Source organism: Rhinolophus ferrumequinum, chromosome X, assembly GCF_004115265.2.
Source record: "Rhinolophus ferrumequinum isolate MPI-CBG mRhiFer1 chromosome X, mRhiFer1_v1.p, whole genome shotgun sequence".
NCBI classification, from domain to species: Eukaryota; Metazoa; Chordata; class Mammalia; order Chiroptera; family Rhinolophidae; genus Rhinolophus; species Rhinolophus ferrumequinum.
The window spans coordinates 75,967,148-75,982,568 of NC_046284.1; the positions used below are offsets into that span (position 1 = coordinate 75,967,148).

Consider the following 15,421-nt stretch of genomic DNA (forward strand, 5'->3'; position numbering starts at 1 on the left):
TTCATAGCACCTTATCCTACAGTGAGTAGTCATTTTTTCATTAAATATTTGATAGGTTAAAAAAAGATATCACATTTAATACTTTTTACAGCATTTAATGTTATAGTGTCATATTTGTTTCTTCATGTATTTTCATTTATTTTTAAATGAAAATGGTTACAATATTTTCAAAAGTTTCTGTAAGGGGATCAGAGCAAAGTAATGTGTTTTAGATGGTTTTAGTTATTTTTTGGTTAGCACAAATACATTTATGTCTACTAACCAAAGGGATGATCCTAATTAAGTCAACACTTGAAAATAGTTGCATGTAAAATGTTTGTGATAGACATAATTGAACACAGAGTAATTATATGAGAAACAGAAGCATTATGGAGATTTGCTTATTCTCAATTTGTTTATTTTAACAGTTAAATCTTCTCTAAAGTGATGGTGGAATTTTTGTTTTTTTGATTTTACTTAAACTCATTATTTATTTACTGGGGTGACAATTGTTAGTAAAATTACATAGATTTCAGGTGTACAATTCTGTATTACATCATCTATAAATCCCATTGTGTGTTCACCACCCAGAGTCAGTTCTCCTTCCATCACCATATATTTGATCCCCTTTACCCTCATCTCCCACCCCCACCCCGCTTACCCTCTGGTAACCATTAAAACTATTGTCTGTGTCTATGAGTTTTTGTTTCTCATTTGTTTGTCTTGTTCTTTTGTTGGTTTTGGTTTATATACCACCTATCAGTGAAATCATATGGTTCTCTGCTTTTTCTGTCTGACTTATGGTGGAATTTTTATTATAACTTTTCATAGATCCTGGTATAGGTGATATTGTTCATAATACATTTCATTATTGATTTTCTATCTTCTGCTTTTCTCATTGTGCTCTCCTTCTTATCCCATTCCTGATGTCGAATGCTGCACCATTTGTAAAATTGAAGACAGTCTGAGTTTTTCTGCCATCAGGTGTAGTTTCTTCGAACTTCTCTCCCAGTTTACAAAAAAACTGTTTTCAGAGTGCTCTTGGTTTTTGTGGTGAGAGATTTGCTGTCAGAAATGAATCTGGCCTGGCCATTGTGCCCCCCCCTTTTTTTTTTTTTTTTTTACAGTGTCACTCCTAGTCCTGCTTCCTTCTTATAACCATCAAAGTCAGTAATCTTCCTTTATGTAGTCATCAAAACCATTTTCCTACCAGCTGCTGAATGGTAGCGATGGTGGGTAATGGGGAACAGGGTTTGGTGGGAAGCAGGGCACTTGGTCCTAGGAGATGCCCTTTGCCTAACCCATTCTCACTTTTGTCCCATATTCCCCTGGGCCCGGATATGCAAACTAGCTTTACTCAGGATTCACGGACTCCTTGGGCATCTCCTGCAAGCCAAGTTGCTTTATTATTGAAATATTATGCTAATGAAAAATTAATTACATTTCCTTCAGATTTTTAAATTAAATTACTAGACTATTGTAGATGAAGCTAAAGTCCCATTTGAACTTTTTTTTAATCGATACTTATTCATGTGGCTTCAGTTCATTCATTTCACTGCTGCATAGTATTCCATTATGTGAATATATAATCTAACATTTGTTTTTACGGATAATTAGGTTATTTCCACTTATTTTCTCTGATACAAGTGGTGCTGCAGTTCGTACATGGCTTTGCTCATATCTTGAGTGGCCATGTGCAGCACCACCTTTCTTTTAATATATGCCTGATAATCAGATGGCTTTTTAAAAATTTACCATTTTTACCATTTTTATTGTGTACAATTCAGTGGTATTAAGTACACTGGCAGTCTTGTGTAACCATCATTACTTTTCACTTCCAGAACGTTTCATCATCTCCAAAACAGAAACCCTGTACCGTTAAGCAATAATTCTACCTGCTCCTCCAGCCCTCTATTCTACTTTCTGTCTCAATGAATTTGACTTCTGGGAATCTCATCTACTGTGTTTCTCTGAAAATAAGACTTAGCCGGACAATCAGCTCTAGTGCGTCTTTTGGAGCAAAAATTAATATAAGAGCGGGTATTACATTAGCCTGGTATTATATTATATTATATTATATTATATTACATTACATTACATTACATTACGTTATATTATACAAGACCCGGTCTTTTACTATATTATATACGACCCGGTATTACATTATATTATATTACATTATATTATACCCGATCTTACAGTAAACGAAGACTGGGTCTTATGTTAATTTTTGCTTCAAAAGACGCTGTCATGCCGGGTGTCATGCAGGGTCTCTGGTCCCGCTCCCCACATAAGAACGCAGGACATGGTGAGGCCAAAAAGGAACACCCACGGAGCCATAGATAGGGGAGTCATACCACTATAGTCTCACTGGCGGCTGGGTTGGAGACACAGGAAGCAGGAGCCACACGATCCGCAACCTGCCGTCCACTTTTCCGCCTACCAACCTCCCTTGCTAGCTGCAACCCGCCGTGCTAACTGCAATCCACGCTTGCTAGCTCAGCCACCATCTTCTTGCTAGCCCCCATTTCCTGCTAGCATAACCACGGCAGTTATATTAGTGGCCAGTGGCTCACTCGTTACAGCTGACGGCCAACTAGCCACAGCTGATGGCCATCCAGTCACAGTTGATGGCCATTTACTACCCGAGTGAGCACCTTTCCGCGTGAGGGCGAGAGCCTGGAAACTGCACTCCCGGCTCTGTCCCCACAGACGCATTAGAGCTGATTGGCTAGGTATTATTTTCGGGGAAACACGGTAAGTGGAATTATATAATATTTGTGTTTTTGTTGTGTCTCGCTTGATTCATTTAGCATGTTTTCAAAGTTCATCTATGTTGTAGCATGTATCAGAATTTCATTCCTTTTTAGGGAATATCTTTTCTTTTATCCCATGTATATACTATGTTTTATTTATCCATTCATCTGTTGATGGATAATTTGGTTATTTTCACTTTTTGGCTCTTGTGAATGATGCTGGTGTAAACACTGGTGTGCAAGTATCTGAGTTCCAGCTTCATTTCTTTTGGATATATATTTAGAAGTGGAATTGCTGAATAGCATGGTAATTCTATGTTTATCTTTTTGAAGTACCACCATACTGTTTTTCTGCAGTGGGTAGTGCACCATTTCATATTTCTACGAGCAACACCAGGTTGTTCATATTTCTACGGGAAACCCAGGTTTCTGTTTCTCTACATCCTCACCAATACTTGTTATTTTTTGATAATAGCCTCCTAATGGGTGTGAAGTGGTATTTCATTGTGGTTTTAATTTGTATTTCCTTAATAATTAGTGACGTAGAGCATCTTTTTGTGTGCTTATTGGTTGGACATTATGTCATCTTTGGGAAAATGTCCATTCAAGTCCTTTGCCAGTTTTTGAATTTGGTTGTTTTTATTTTTGTTTGTTTGTTTGTTTTGATAGTTGAATTTTGCAGAATTTCTTTATATATTCTGGATATCAATACCATTCCACATACATGATTTGGAATTATTTTCTCCCGTTCTTTGGGTTGTCTTATTCACTCTCTTGGTAGTGTCCTTTGATGGACAAAAGTTTTTCAGATTGGTGAAATCCAGTTTATCATTTTTTTTCTTTTGTTGCCGGTGCTTTTATTGTCATAAGACACCAAACTCTTGTAAGAGTTTAATAGTTCCAACCTCTATTTAGATCTTTGATACATTTTGAGCTAATTTTTGTATGTGGTATTAGGCAAGGGTCCAACTTCATTCTTTTGCATGTTTTATATCCAGTTTTCCTAGCAGTATTTGTTACAAAAGACTTTCCTTTCCTCATTGAATGATCTTGACACAGTTGTTGAAAATCAATTGACCATATATATGCAAGGGTTTATTTCTGGGTTCTTTACTCCATTGGTCGATATGTTTGTGCTTGTTCCAGTACCACAGTATTCTGATTATTTTGGCTCTGCAGTTAGTTTTGGAAATCAGGAAGTGTGAGTTCTGCAACTTCACCCATCCCACAATTGTTTGGGCTATTCAGGATTCCTTGCGATTCCTTATGAAATTTAGGATGGGATTTTCTATTTCTGCAAAAAGTGCTGTTGGGATTTTGTTAGGAATTGAATTAAATCTGTAGATCAGTTTGGGTAGTATTGTCATCTGAACAATATTGATTCTTCCAATCCATGAACACAGGGTAGCTTTCCATTTATTGGTGTCTTTAATTTCTTTCAGCAATAAAAACATTGCTGTTTTGCAGTTTTCAGTGTATAAGTCTTTTACCTCCTTGGTTAAATTTTTTCTTAAATATTTAATTCTTTTTGATGCTATTGTAAATGGAATTATTTTCTTAATTTCCTTTCTGGATTGTTAATTGTTGGTATATAGAATTGCAACTGAGTTTTTTTTAAATTACAGTTGATTTTTTCATGTTGATTTTCATATTCACCAAGCATGTTTATTAACTGTTTAAGAATTTTTTTGTGATATCCTTGTTTTCTGTATAGCAATAATGATGGCATTCCTGAGGACATTTTGAGAACTCGCTTCTTGTAATCAGTTTAGAAGTCATATAAGAAAATAAATGTCATCTGTGAAGAGATAATTTACTATTCCTTTCCAATTCGGGTTATAATATGCTATTAAACAATCATGAAGTGAACAAAAAATTTTAATTACCATTGATTTTTCTGTAAAAAACATTTTGGTCAATAGACCCTTGATCATATACCCAAATTTCCAAGACTCCATGTGGTTCATTTCTGTCTTAAAGACAGTAGCCCATCTATGGGAGCAGGTAGATGAATGAGTGAAAACAACAACAAAAAAATAGTTTTGTAAGATGTTACCATTATGGGAAACAGGGTAACAGATGCACAGTATCTTTCTACAACTGTATGTGAATCTACAATTACCTCAAAATGAAAAGTTTAATTAAAAAAAAAGGCTAGTTCCTTTACGCATATAATTATCAAAACTAAAAGTGCAAGTGAGGTGAAATACTAATATTTAGAACTCCGCAATTCCTCATGGGAAAAAAATGTATCTATATCTGTCTATCTATCTATCTATCTATCTATCTATCTATCTATCTATCTATCTATCTATCTATCTATAAAACATTCAAGGAAGGAACATGGCCCATAGTTAAAAACACTGGCAATTAGGACTCAAAACTTGTCTGAATCCAGTCATTAATGATGTGACTGGCTTTCTTATATTAGGAATTTAGAATTTTTTTGGGGTCCACTTGCAGATAGGCAGGTCAGACCTCATAGGTTATCTACATCGAGCCCACGTTGTAATAGTGTGGCTATGAACATGAATGTGGAACACATTCTTTAGTGGAGATTTTTAACCACTTCTATTTTTTTTTAATTATTTTTTATTGGGGAGTATTGGGGAACAGTGTGTTTTTCTAGGACCCATCAGCTGCAAGTCAAGTTGTTGTCTTTTCAGTCTAGTTGTGGAGGGCACAGCTCACTGGCCCATGTGGGAATCCAACCAGCGACCTTGTTGTTATGAGCACTGTGCTCTAACTGAGCCATCAGGCCGCCCTTAACCACTTTTTTAAAGGATCATTTAAAGGACTTCTACCTAGAACCCAGAGTTAAGAAATATATAGTACTAGTTGAGTCAGTTTCACATTTTGGTAGAGGGAGGAAGTGAGGGTCAACCATGTCTGGATTTTAAAAACCACTTTTAGTGGTTCACAACTGTAAAAATTGATAATGTGGGCAATTGTGCCCACATTCTTCAGTTTGCAAAAGGATTGAGTACTGCCTTTTATGCAGTTGTTTTGGTGTGTTTAAAATATTTACACAAATAAGACTGAGACAATTCCAGGGACCATTTCTAAGGTAACTCTAGAAATGAGGCAGACTTTTAGCTGACATTAGAGCTTTTATATGCAAATGATACTTCCCTTCTAAGCAATCACTCTGGGAGGCCATACTGATAGCATTGATAATGTTTTTCTTGAGGACATTTTGAGAACTCGCCTTTTGTAACCAATTTAGAAGTCCCAGGTAAGAAAATAAATCTTCAGGAATACTTTGGATTTTGGCAAAAACTAATTTTACCCAACTTGATAATCTTTTATTATGCAACATGTTTGATTCTAAATGACATTTGGCTATTTCCAAAAATCATATCCACCCTCAGATTTTTCAAATGAATGGGCATTTTTTTTTTTAAATTAAAGTTTATTGGGGTGACAATTGTTGGTAAAGTTTAACATAGATTTCAGGTGTACAGTTCTGTAATACATCATCTATATATCACATTGGGCAAAATTTTTTTAAGTATCAAATTTTTTTCACCTTTGTGCTTCTACCTGATCTCATAATTTATAGTATAATACATACATATTTGTGCCTAAAAGTGCTGCTGTACTTCACAGAAGAAAAATGTTCTGATTGAATTGTTTAAATTTTTGTGTGTGGTGCTACTAATAATGGGCTGCACTGATTTATCCATAGTCCTGAATTTGGCAAGCTGCAGCATGAATTCAAGTGATAGTTAAGCTGGCTTTGTGGTTGGATTGCTGTGAGTTACAGGAACGAGTGGGACAGTCATCATTCTGCTGGTTAACTGTACTCCTTTCACTTCTAAAGAACAATTTTTTTTGCTTGTTGGTAATCTGTTGATGCTATGAGATGTAGAATGACATCATTCATTCTTACTTTAAAATTTTGGTTACAAGGAATTTTGTGTGCTGTGGGTTGACATGTAGCATCATTTCCTCTGGTTTCATTTTCTAATTTAGGATTAAGACACCGAGTGACTTGATAACTTTTTTCCTTGTACATCTGACTCTTTTCCAAAGGAATGTTATAGCAAAAAGTAGAAATCCTAGAGGCGAGTTTGTTTATTCTAGAGGCGAGTTTGTTTCAAAATTTTGTAAAACAACCCTCTCCAACCAAAATAAAACAACCAAAATCTCCCACACAATCTCTAGTCGCAGTATGTCTGTTATCTCATTTCTTTTTCTTTCCGTGTATACCTTGTGCTCTTCCTGACCAAACATAGCAAAATGGCCCTGGGGCCCAGTGCCCCAGTGCTTGAATGGGGGTTGTGCCTGGCTCAGCAAGGCCTGATAAATCGCTTACCTGATTAACAGTGTTTTAATGTTCATTTTGTTGATGATTAGTGAAGTTTGAGTCTTACTCTCCTAATTTTTTTGTTACCCAGTTGTATTCCCTTTAAAAAACTTTTTTTTATTAATTTACTAGGAATGTAGTATTTTTTTAGTAAGGGTGTTTTATATCTTTATTTTCAAGTTTGTCTTTTAAATTTTGATTATTTTTTGGAGGGTGTATATGCGTTTTATTTTTTGTGTAAGTAGATACGTATATTTTTGAATTTCTTCCTCTTTTCACCTTTTTTATTAAGATAAAATTCACCATTTAAACCATTTAGAATACAATTCAGTGGATTTCTTAAAAAAGTAAATTCACCATATTGTACAACTGTCACCACTTTCTAATTCGAGAACATTTTCATTGCCCCCAAAAGATAGCCCATACCTCCCAATTCCGTTCTTCCTCCATCCCTTGGAAACCACGAAATCTACTTTTGTCTCTATGGATTTGCCTATTTTGGACATTTCATATAAATGGAGTCATCCAATATGTGTGATATTTTGTTTTTGCTTTCTTTAGCATAATGTTTCCAAGGGTCATCCATGTTTTATATCATGAATGGTATTTCATTCCTTTTTATTGGGGTGAAATATTCCATTGTTTATTCATTAGTTGATGGACATTTGGGTCCTTTCCACTTTTTGGCTATTATGAATATTTCTGCCATGAATATTTATGTACAGTCTCTTTTTTGTGTGTGGGCATATGTTTTCATTCTTTTATCCAAGAGAATGGAGTGGAATTGCTGGGTCATTTGGTAACTCTATGTTTAACTTTTTGAGTTACTACTAAACTTTTTCACAGTGACTACACCATTTTACATTCTCACTAGTAATGCATGTGTGTTCCAATTTCCCTATATCCTTGCCAACCCTTGTTTTTCATTTTGAAAATTCTTCATTCTAATGAGTGTAAAATAGTATTTTGTTGTGGTTTTGATTCACATTTTCCAAATGAGTAATAATCTTGAGCATTTTTCATAACTTATTTGTATAACTTATTTGGAGAAATGTATGTCTGAGTCCTTTGCCCAATTTTAAATTGGGTGTTTTGTCTTTTTATTGTTTAATTGTAAGAATTATTTATATTATTAAAACTTAAAGGTTATATATTATAAAATGGCTTTTAAAACGCTTTTCTATTGATACACAAAAGTTTTGAATTCTGATGAAGTCAATTTTATCTATTTTCACCTTTTAAGTTTTAGGAAATCTTTTATTAGAAATAAGGTATACATATTTTTTGCATTTGGAATGTTTAACTTTTTATAACCTGTTATATAACTTAACAGGATATACTGTAATAATTTAGTTACATAAATATTTCCCTGAAAATCTGTGAGCTTTTCTAAGTCCTGTTCTGTGTTTTATTTATCTTTGTATCATTCATTCATACGATTATTCTGTGCCAAGCAAAAGATAGAGTAACAAAAAAAAATTACCAAAAGACTTCCATAGATAAGTGCTCAGTAAACACAGTTGATAAATTACTGAATTATTATTTTAAATGATGTAAAGCAAAATCACATCAGCATTTTACTTAAATTGTATTTTGATCCTAACTGTACAGGTACATTGTGTTACTCATGTTTTCATATCCTCAGAGAAATAAATAAAATTCATATCCTTTAATTTTTATTTCATATATACATTATTTCAGACAACTTACAGTATAGACATAGTTTCAGTTTGTTAGAACTTTACATTTAATTAAATGCATGACAGTCTAATTAAAGAAATTCTTTAAATTTTGTTTTTATAGTGAAAGCAAATTGAATACACTGGTGCAGAAGCTTCATGACTTCCTGGCACACTCATCAGAAGACTCTGAAGAAACAAGTTCTCCTCCAAGACTTATGATGAATCAAAGCACAGGTAAATTGAAAAAGGATGTGCAATATCTTCTAATCTGTTTTCCATTTATTTTTTGGGGTGAGCCGCTATTAAAGGCTTTGCTAGCCCCCCTGTCTCTAGTATTTATGTAATATCTGATATTGGAGATGTTATAATAATTTAGATAAGTGATAATGTAAGGTTTTCTGGTTATAGGTGCTTAGAGAAGGATGTGCTTCCGGTTTTATGTGTAATGGAAATGTCTTATAGAGAGGGTGAAGAATGTTGAAACGAAAAATAGATAATATTAGGAGAAGTGGGAACAGTACAGAGATGTTTTCCTAGCAGTTATTCATGTATTATGAGTTAAATTTTTACGTTGTTTGATAACTTCTCTGACTAGACTTGGTGCATATGTTTTCAAATTATGAAAACACTTTAACCCCTCTCTACCTCCCTTTCTCCTTTTTTAAAGTTTCCTTTATCTTGTGATGATTACTATCACCTGTTTTGAGGATTTCACAGATAGCTACATATATAAAAGCTGAATATACACACGGGAATGCACACATAAACACAATATGTACAAAAAGTGTAAGAGAGTTAGATCACAGTGAAAAGTTAAGCCATATGTATAATTAGAATTCTAGAAGGAGAGAAGAGGTAGAATGGATCAGAAGCTGAATTTGAAGAGAGATTGGCTGAGCATTTTCTAAAAGTGATGAAAGACATCAAGCCACAGATTCATGAAACTCTGAATCCCAAGCAGGATAAATATAAAGAAAGCTAAAACTAGGCATATCATAATTGAATTCTTAAAGTACAAAAACCAAGAGAAAAATCTTATAAGCAGTCAGAGGGAAAAATGTCATTGCTTTCAAAGGAACAACAATAACACTGATAGGAAGCTAGATGACAAGGAAATGATTTCTTTAAAGTGCCAAATGAAAATAATTGGCAACATAGTGCTATATCTATGTATGTTCAGTGAAAACGTCTTTCAAAAGTGACGTTGGAATAATGGCAAACAAAAAGCAATAACTTGATGTTAGCAGACCTACAATAGAGAAACACTAAAGGGTTTTATTAAATCAGAAGGAAAATAATTTGAAATGTCAATACCTAAACACAGGAAGTAATGAATAGTAATGGGAAGGGTAAACAGATGGGTAAAACTAAAGATGTACACATATTTATCTAACCCCCAGTTTCTATTCTTAAATCACAAAATTGTCCCAACTGCGTTTTTATAGGTAAGTCCAGTATCCAGTTGAAGATTACACATTGCATATAGTGGTCTTGTCTCTTGAGTCTTTTTAAATCTGAAATAATTTTTCTGTCTGTTGGAACCATGACATTTGGTGATTGTCCCTCAGTGTGGATTTGTTTGGTTCGTTATAATTAGATTCAGGTTATTTTTGGCAGGATTACATAAGTGGTGTTATGTTCTTATCAGTACATTATTTCACAAGGCACACAATTTTTCCTTTTATAGGTGATGTTAACTTAGGTTACTTGATTATGGTTGTTTTGCTATATTAATCCACTATAAAGTTATGATTTATTCCTTTGTAACTAATAAGTAATTTGTTGGAGATTACTCTCAAACTACGTAGATATTCCTTTCATCATCCAAAGTTAACTTACGTATTTTCTATTGCAAATTACCACAAACTTTGCAGCTTAAAACAATCCAAATGTATTATCTCACTGTAAATAACTTCCATAGGTTAGGAGTCCAGTGGGATTTGTTGGGCTTTGCTCAGGGTATCACAAAACCGAAGTCAGTGTCAGTAAGACTAACTTCCTTTCAGGAGGTTCTGGAAAAATCCATTTCCATGCTAATTCAGGTTGTTGGCTGAATTCAGTTCCTTGTGGTTTTAGGTCTGCGGTCCCCATTTTCTTGCTGGCTATTGGTCAGGAGTCTCTCTCTCAGCTCCTTCAGGCTGTTCGCATTTCTTCTCACATGACCTTCTACATCTTCACACCCAGCCACGGCACATGGAGCATTTCTCATGCTTTGAATCTCTCTGACTTACCCTTTTGCTTGCTTCTTCTCCCACTTTTTGCCACCAGCTGGAGAAATTTTTCTGCTTTTCAGGACTCATGTGATTAGATTAGGCTCCCTTTCCTCTTACCTTCCTCCTATAACCTCTCAGTTTTAAAGTCAACTGTGCCATTTTTCATAGCATAATCACAGGAGTGATATTTCCTCATAATTCACAGGTTCTGGGGATTGGGGGCATGAAATCCTGGGGCAACTCACAGAAATTCTGCCTACCACACTATCCACTCAGGATTTCATGCCTGAATGATATATTACAAAATGGTGATGTTCTAATCTATCATTCCTTCTGTGTTTTAGTTGTATATTACTATAAGGAAAGGTTCCCCCCCCATGAATATTCACTGTCATTTATTTCAATGCTCAAACGTACCAGTCAGTATTGACTAGTGGGAACCCATTCTGTGTGGTTCCTGCTAACATTTTCACAAGGTTTCATGATCCTTGAGCACTTCCTTACTTTGTGCCCTCACAAGATGTTCTGTGTTTACTTTGCACTGTCCCTTCCCCAGCCCTGGAATCAGTTATTTCTCCAAGGAGTTCTGATTCCCTTTAGTGGGATGCAGTATTTAGAAAGTAAGACCCGGGTGTATGATGTGCCCATTGCCAGCAGGATGTCTGTGCTTCCAGGTCCTTTCACAGAGAAAGCCAACATATGTGTTACTATATTTTCATGAGTTGATATTGATACTTTTAATTCTAATTTGATACCACAGACTTCATTTTAGTCTTCCTCTTTTCATATTTTAACTTCTTTCTCCAATAGAAAGAGACCTGGATCCCACTATACTCAATTTATGTACTCATTTGCTCAGTCCTTATTGTACCCATCTAGTTTTCAAATCTGCTAACCATACCATCACAATAAAGAAAACCTAACTAGCATTAAATATTTGTTTAAAGTTCTTTTTATTTTTAGAATGGAGTTATATTGTCAGACTTCTGTGTTTAGTAGTCTGTTGGGGAGTTCTGCTTCTGGTAGTGGCAGAGTAGCTCCATTTAGACAAAGATATTTTCCATAGATACCAATTGTAAACTCTAGCCAATATACTGAAAACTGATATGAAGGAACTGAACAGTGACAGAAAGCAGACACAAACTGGGGGTAGTCGACACAAACTGGAGGGGAGTTGATACAGCAGCTTTAATAAAGTGAGGGGGGCGGGTCCCATCTAAAAGAGAGCTACAGATTGGGAGCTCCAAAATCTGCAAAAGTGATCGTATCTCTGGTTGAATTGCTCAAGTGCAGTCCACATTCCAGGCAGCCCAGTTAGGGCTAAAAGAATAGAACAAAGCTTTCAGCTGCTTCGACTACAGGGTAGAACATTTGGGGTTTGAGTTTAGCTAAGTTAGCTATTAACAAAAATGCTAACTCTTTGGAAGAACATAATGGAATGCAATGTCTCCACTTTATCTTTCAAAATGTTGAGTAGCCAACATAGATGAAGAAAGAGGAAATGTGACCCATGCTGAAAAGGAAAGGCAGTCAATAGAGACCAAACCACAGATGACTCAAATGTTGAATTTAGCATACAAGAATGAATATTTATGCTGAATGGACAAATAGGAAATCTCAGCACAGGTATAGAATCTTTAAAAAAGAACCAATTTGAAATTCTAGGACTGAAAAATATAATTTCTGAATAACAAATCATTGTTTGTACTTAATAGATTAGTAGTAGCAATAGCAGTAGCAGTAAATTTGATGATATAAACTAATAGAAATTATCCAATCTGAGAATAGAGAACAGAAAAATAAAAGTTTATAGAACATTTGCTCTTCAAATCCTTTCCCCAATAAAACTGTATAGTTAACATCCTGACACATGCAAAGGATAAGAATGTTTAGTCCATACTCAAGAAAAAAAAGTCAGTAGAAACTCTGAGAGGGACCAGTGTTTTGTAGTTACCCACATACTAATCTTGCACATACTTTGTTAGATTTTTACATAAGTGCTTCGGTTTTTTTGGTGCTGTTTTAAATTACCTTGTTTTTAAAATTTCAGATTCCATTTGTTCATTGCAAGTATATCGGAATTAAATTGTCTTTTTTTATCCTGTGAAGTTGCTCTAGGAAGCTTTTTTTCCCACCTTGTTGATTCCATGGGATTTTCTACTTAATCTTGTTGTTTGCAAATAAGATCCGTTTTATTTCGTCCTTTCCATCTATGTGCCTTTTAATTCATGTTGAAGAAGAATGGGGATAGCAGGCATCCTCTTGGTGTTTCTGATCTTAGTGGGAAAGCATACAGTCTTTCACCATTAAGTGTGATGGTTCCTATATATGTATTTGTAAATGCTCTTTATCAAATTGAGGAAGTTCCCTTCTATTCCTAGTTTTCTGAGAGTTTTTATAAATTGACATTTTTATTGAGATACTTGTAGATTAATATGCAGTTGTAACAACTAATACAGAGCTCTTGTACACTCTTCCCAGTTTCCCACAATGGTAACATTTTATAAAACTGTAATATATTATCATAACCAGATTATTGGTATCTGTGAATCTGATTCCCATTTCCTCAGTTTTACTTATACTTGTGTGTGTTTTTATTAACCTCTATACAATTTTATTACCTTGGTTGATTCATGTACCCACCACTACAGTCAACATACAGATTACTCATCTTGCCCTTTTATAATTATGCTTACCTCCCTACCTCCAAACCTAACTCTGCCTAACACTGGAGGTTACTAATCAGTCCTTCATTTCTAAAATTTCTAAAATTTTTCATCTTCCCCGATTGAGACTGTTTTCCCATTTAACACTTAACTTCCCAGTTCCCTCTCCACCTAATCCCTGGCATCCACTATTTTGCATTCTGTCTCCATGAATTTGACTACTTTAAGAAACTCGTATAAATGGGATCATAGAATATTTGTCCTTTTTTTGTGTCTTTCTTATTTAGCATGTCTTCAAGGTTCATCATTGTTGTAGCATGTATCAAACTTTCCTTTCTTTATAAGGCCAAATAGGATTTCATTGTATGTATATACTATATTTAGTTTATCATTCATCTGTCATTGGACATTTGGGTCAGATAAATGATTTGCAGTATTTTCTCTCTTTCTGTTGGTTGTCTTTAATTTCCTGGTGGTGTCATTTGCAGCACAACATATTTTAATTTTGATGATGTCCAATTTATCTAACTTTGTTTTGTTGCTCGTGCTTTTGGTGTCATACCTAAGAATCCATTACTAAATCCAAGGTCATGAAGATTTACCTCTATATTTTCTTTCATGATTTTATAGTTTTAGCTTTTAGGTTTTTGATGCATTTAGAGTTAATTTTTCTATGTGGTATGAGACAGGGCTCCAACTTCATTTTTTGCATGTGAATTCACAGTTATGTTAGCTCCCATTGTTGAAACGAGTATTCTTTCCAGATTGAGTAGTTTTGGCATCCCTGTTGACAATCAGTTGACCGTAGATATATGGGTTTATTTCTGGACTTTAAGTTCTTTTGACTGATCTGTGTGTCTGTCCTTTTGCCAGTGCTACACTGTCTTCACTACAGTTGTTTTACAGTAAGATTTGAAATCTCAAAGTGTGAGTCTTCCTATTTTCTTTTTCTTTTTAAAGTTTGTTTTGGCTATTCTGAGTCCCTTTTAATTCTATATGAATTTTAGAATGAATTGTCAATTTCTACAAAGAATTCAGCTGGGATTCTAACAGGGATTACATTGGATCTGTAGATCAATTTGGAGAGTATTGCCATCTTAACAATGTTAAGTCTTCCAATTCATGAACATGTGATATTTTTTCCATGCTTTAGATCTCCAATTTATTTCAGTGATGTTTTGTAGTTTTCAGAATATAAGTTTTGCACTTCTTTCATTAAATTTGTTCCTAAATATTTTGCTTTTTTTGATGCTATTGTCAATGGATTGTTTTCTTAATTTTACTTTCAGATCATTCTTTGCAAGTATATAGAAATACAGTTGATTTTTGTATATTGTTGTATCCTTCAACCTCTTACTACAGTCATCCCTTGGTATTTATAGGGGATTGGTTCCAGGACTCCTTGCTGAAACTAAAATATGCATATGTTCAAGTCCCTTACATAAAATAGCATAGAACAGTGCATGCAGTTGGCCTTCCGCATCCACAGATTCCCAACTGTGGATCGAAAATACTGTCTTTGATCTGAGGTTGGTTGAATCCATGGATGGGAAACCTGTGGATATTGAGGGTTGACTGTATTTATTGAAAAAAAATCACATATAAATGGATTGTGCAGTTCAAACTTGTATTGTTTGCTTATTAACTGTTGTTTTATTTCCTCCTTTTCAATCTTGATGCCTTTTATTTCTTTCTCTTGCCTACTTACTCTGGCTAGACCCTTCATTACAATCTTGAATAGAAGTGGCAAGAGTGGATTTTCTTGTCCTATTTCTGATCTTAGAGGGGGAAGCTTCAGTCTTTCACCATTAAGTAT

The 15,421-nt window shown here is 34.6% G+C and overlaps 1 protein-coding gene across 8 annotated transcripts in view; it reads left to right on the plus strand.

The window, feature by feature from the left end:
- Positions 1-15,421, plus strand: part of ATRX (ATRX chromatin remodeler) — a 263,444-nt gene that overhangs the window by 37,964 nt on the left and 210,059 nt on the right. For all 8 annotated transcript variants that reach the window (XM_033104061.1, XM_033104070.1, XM_033104101.1 and 5 more), the window contains one exon: positions 8,848-8,960. In XM_033104061.1, coding sequence (XP_032959952.1) covers positions 8,848-8,960 — 113 coding nt within the window. The remainder of the gene's footprint in view (positions 1-8,847; positions 8,961-15,421) is intronic.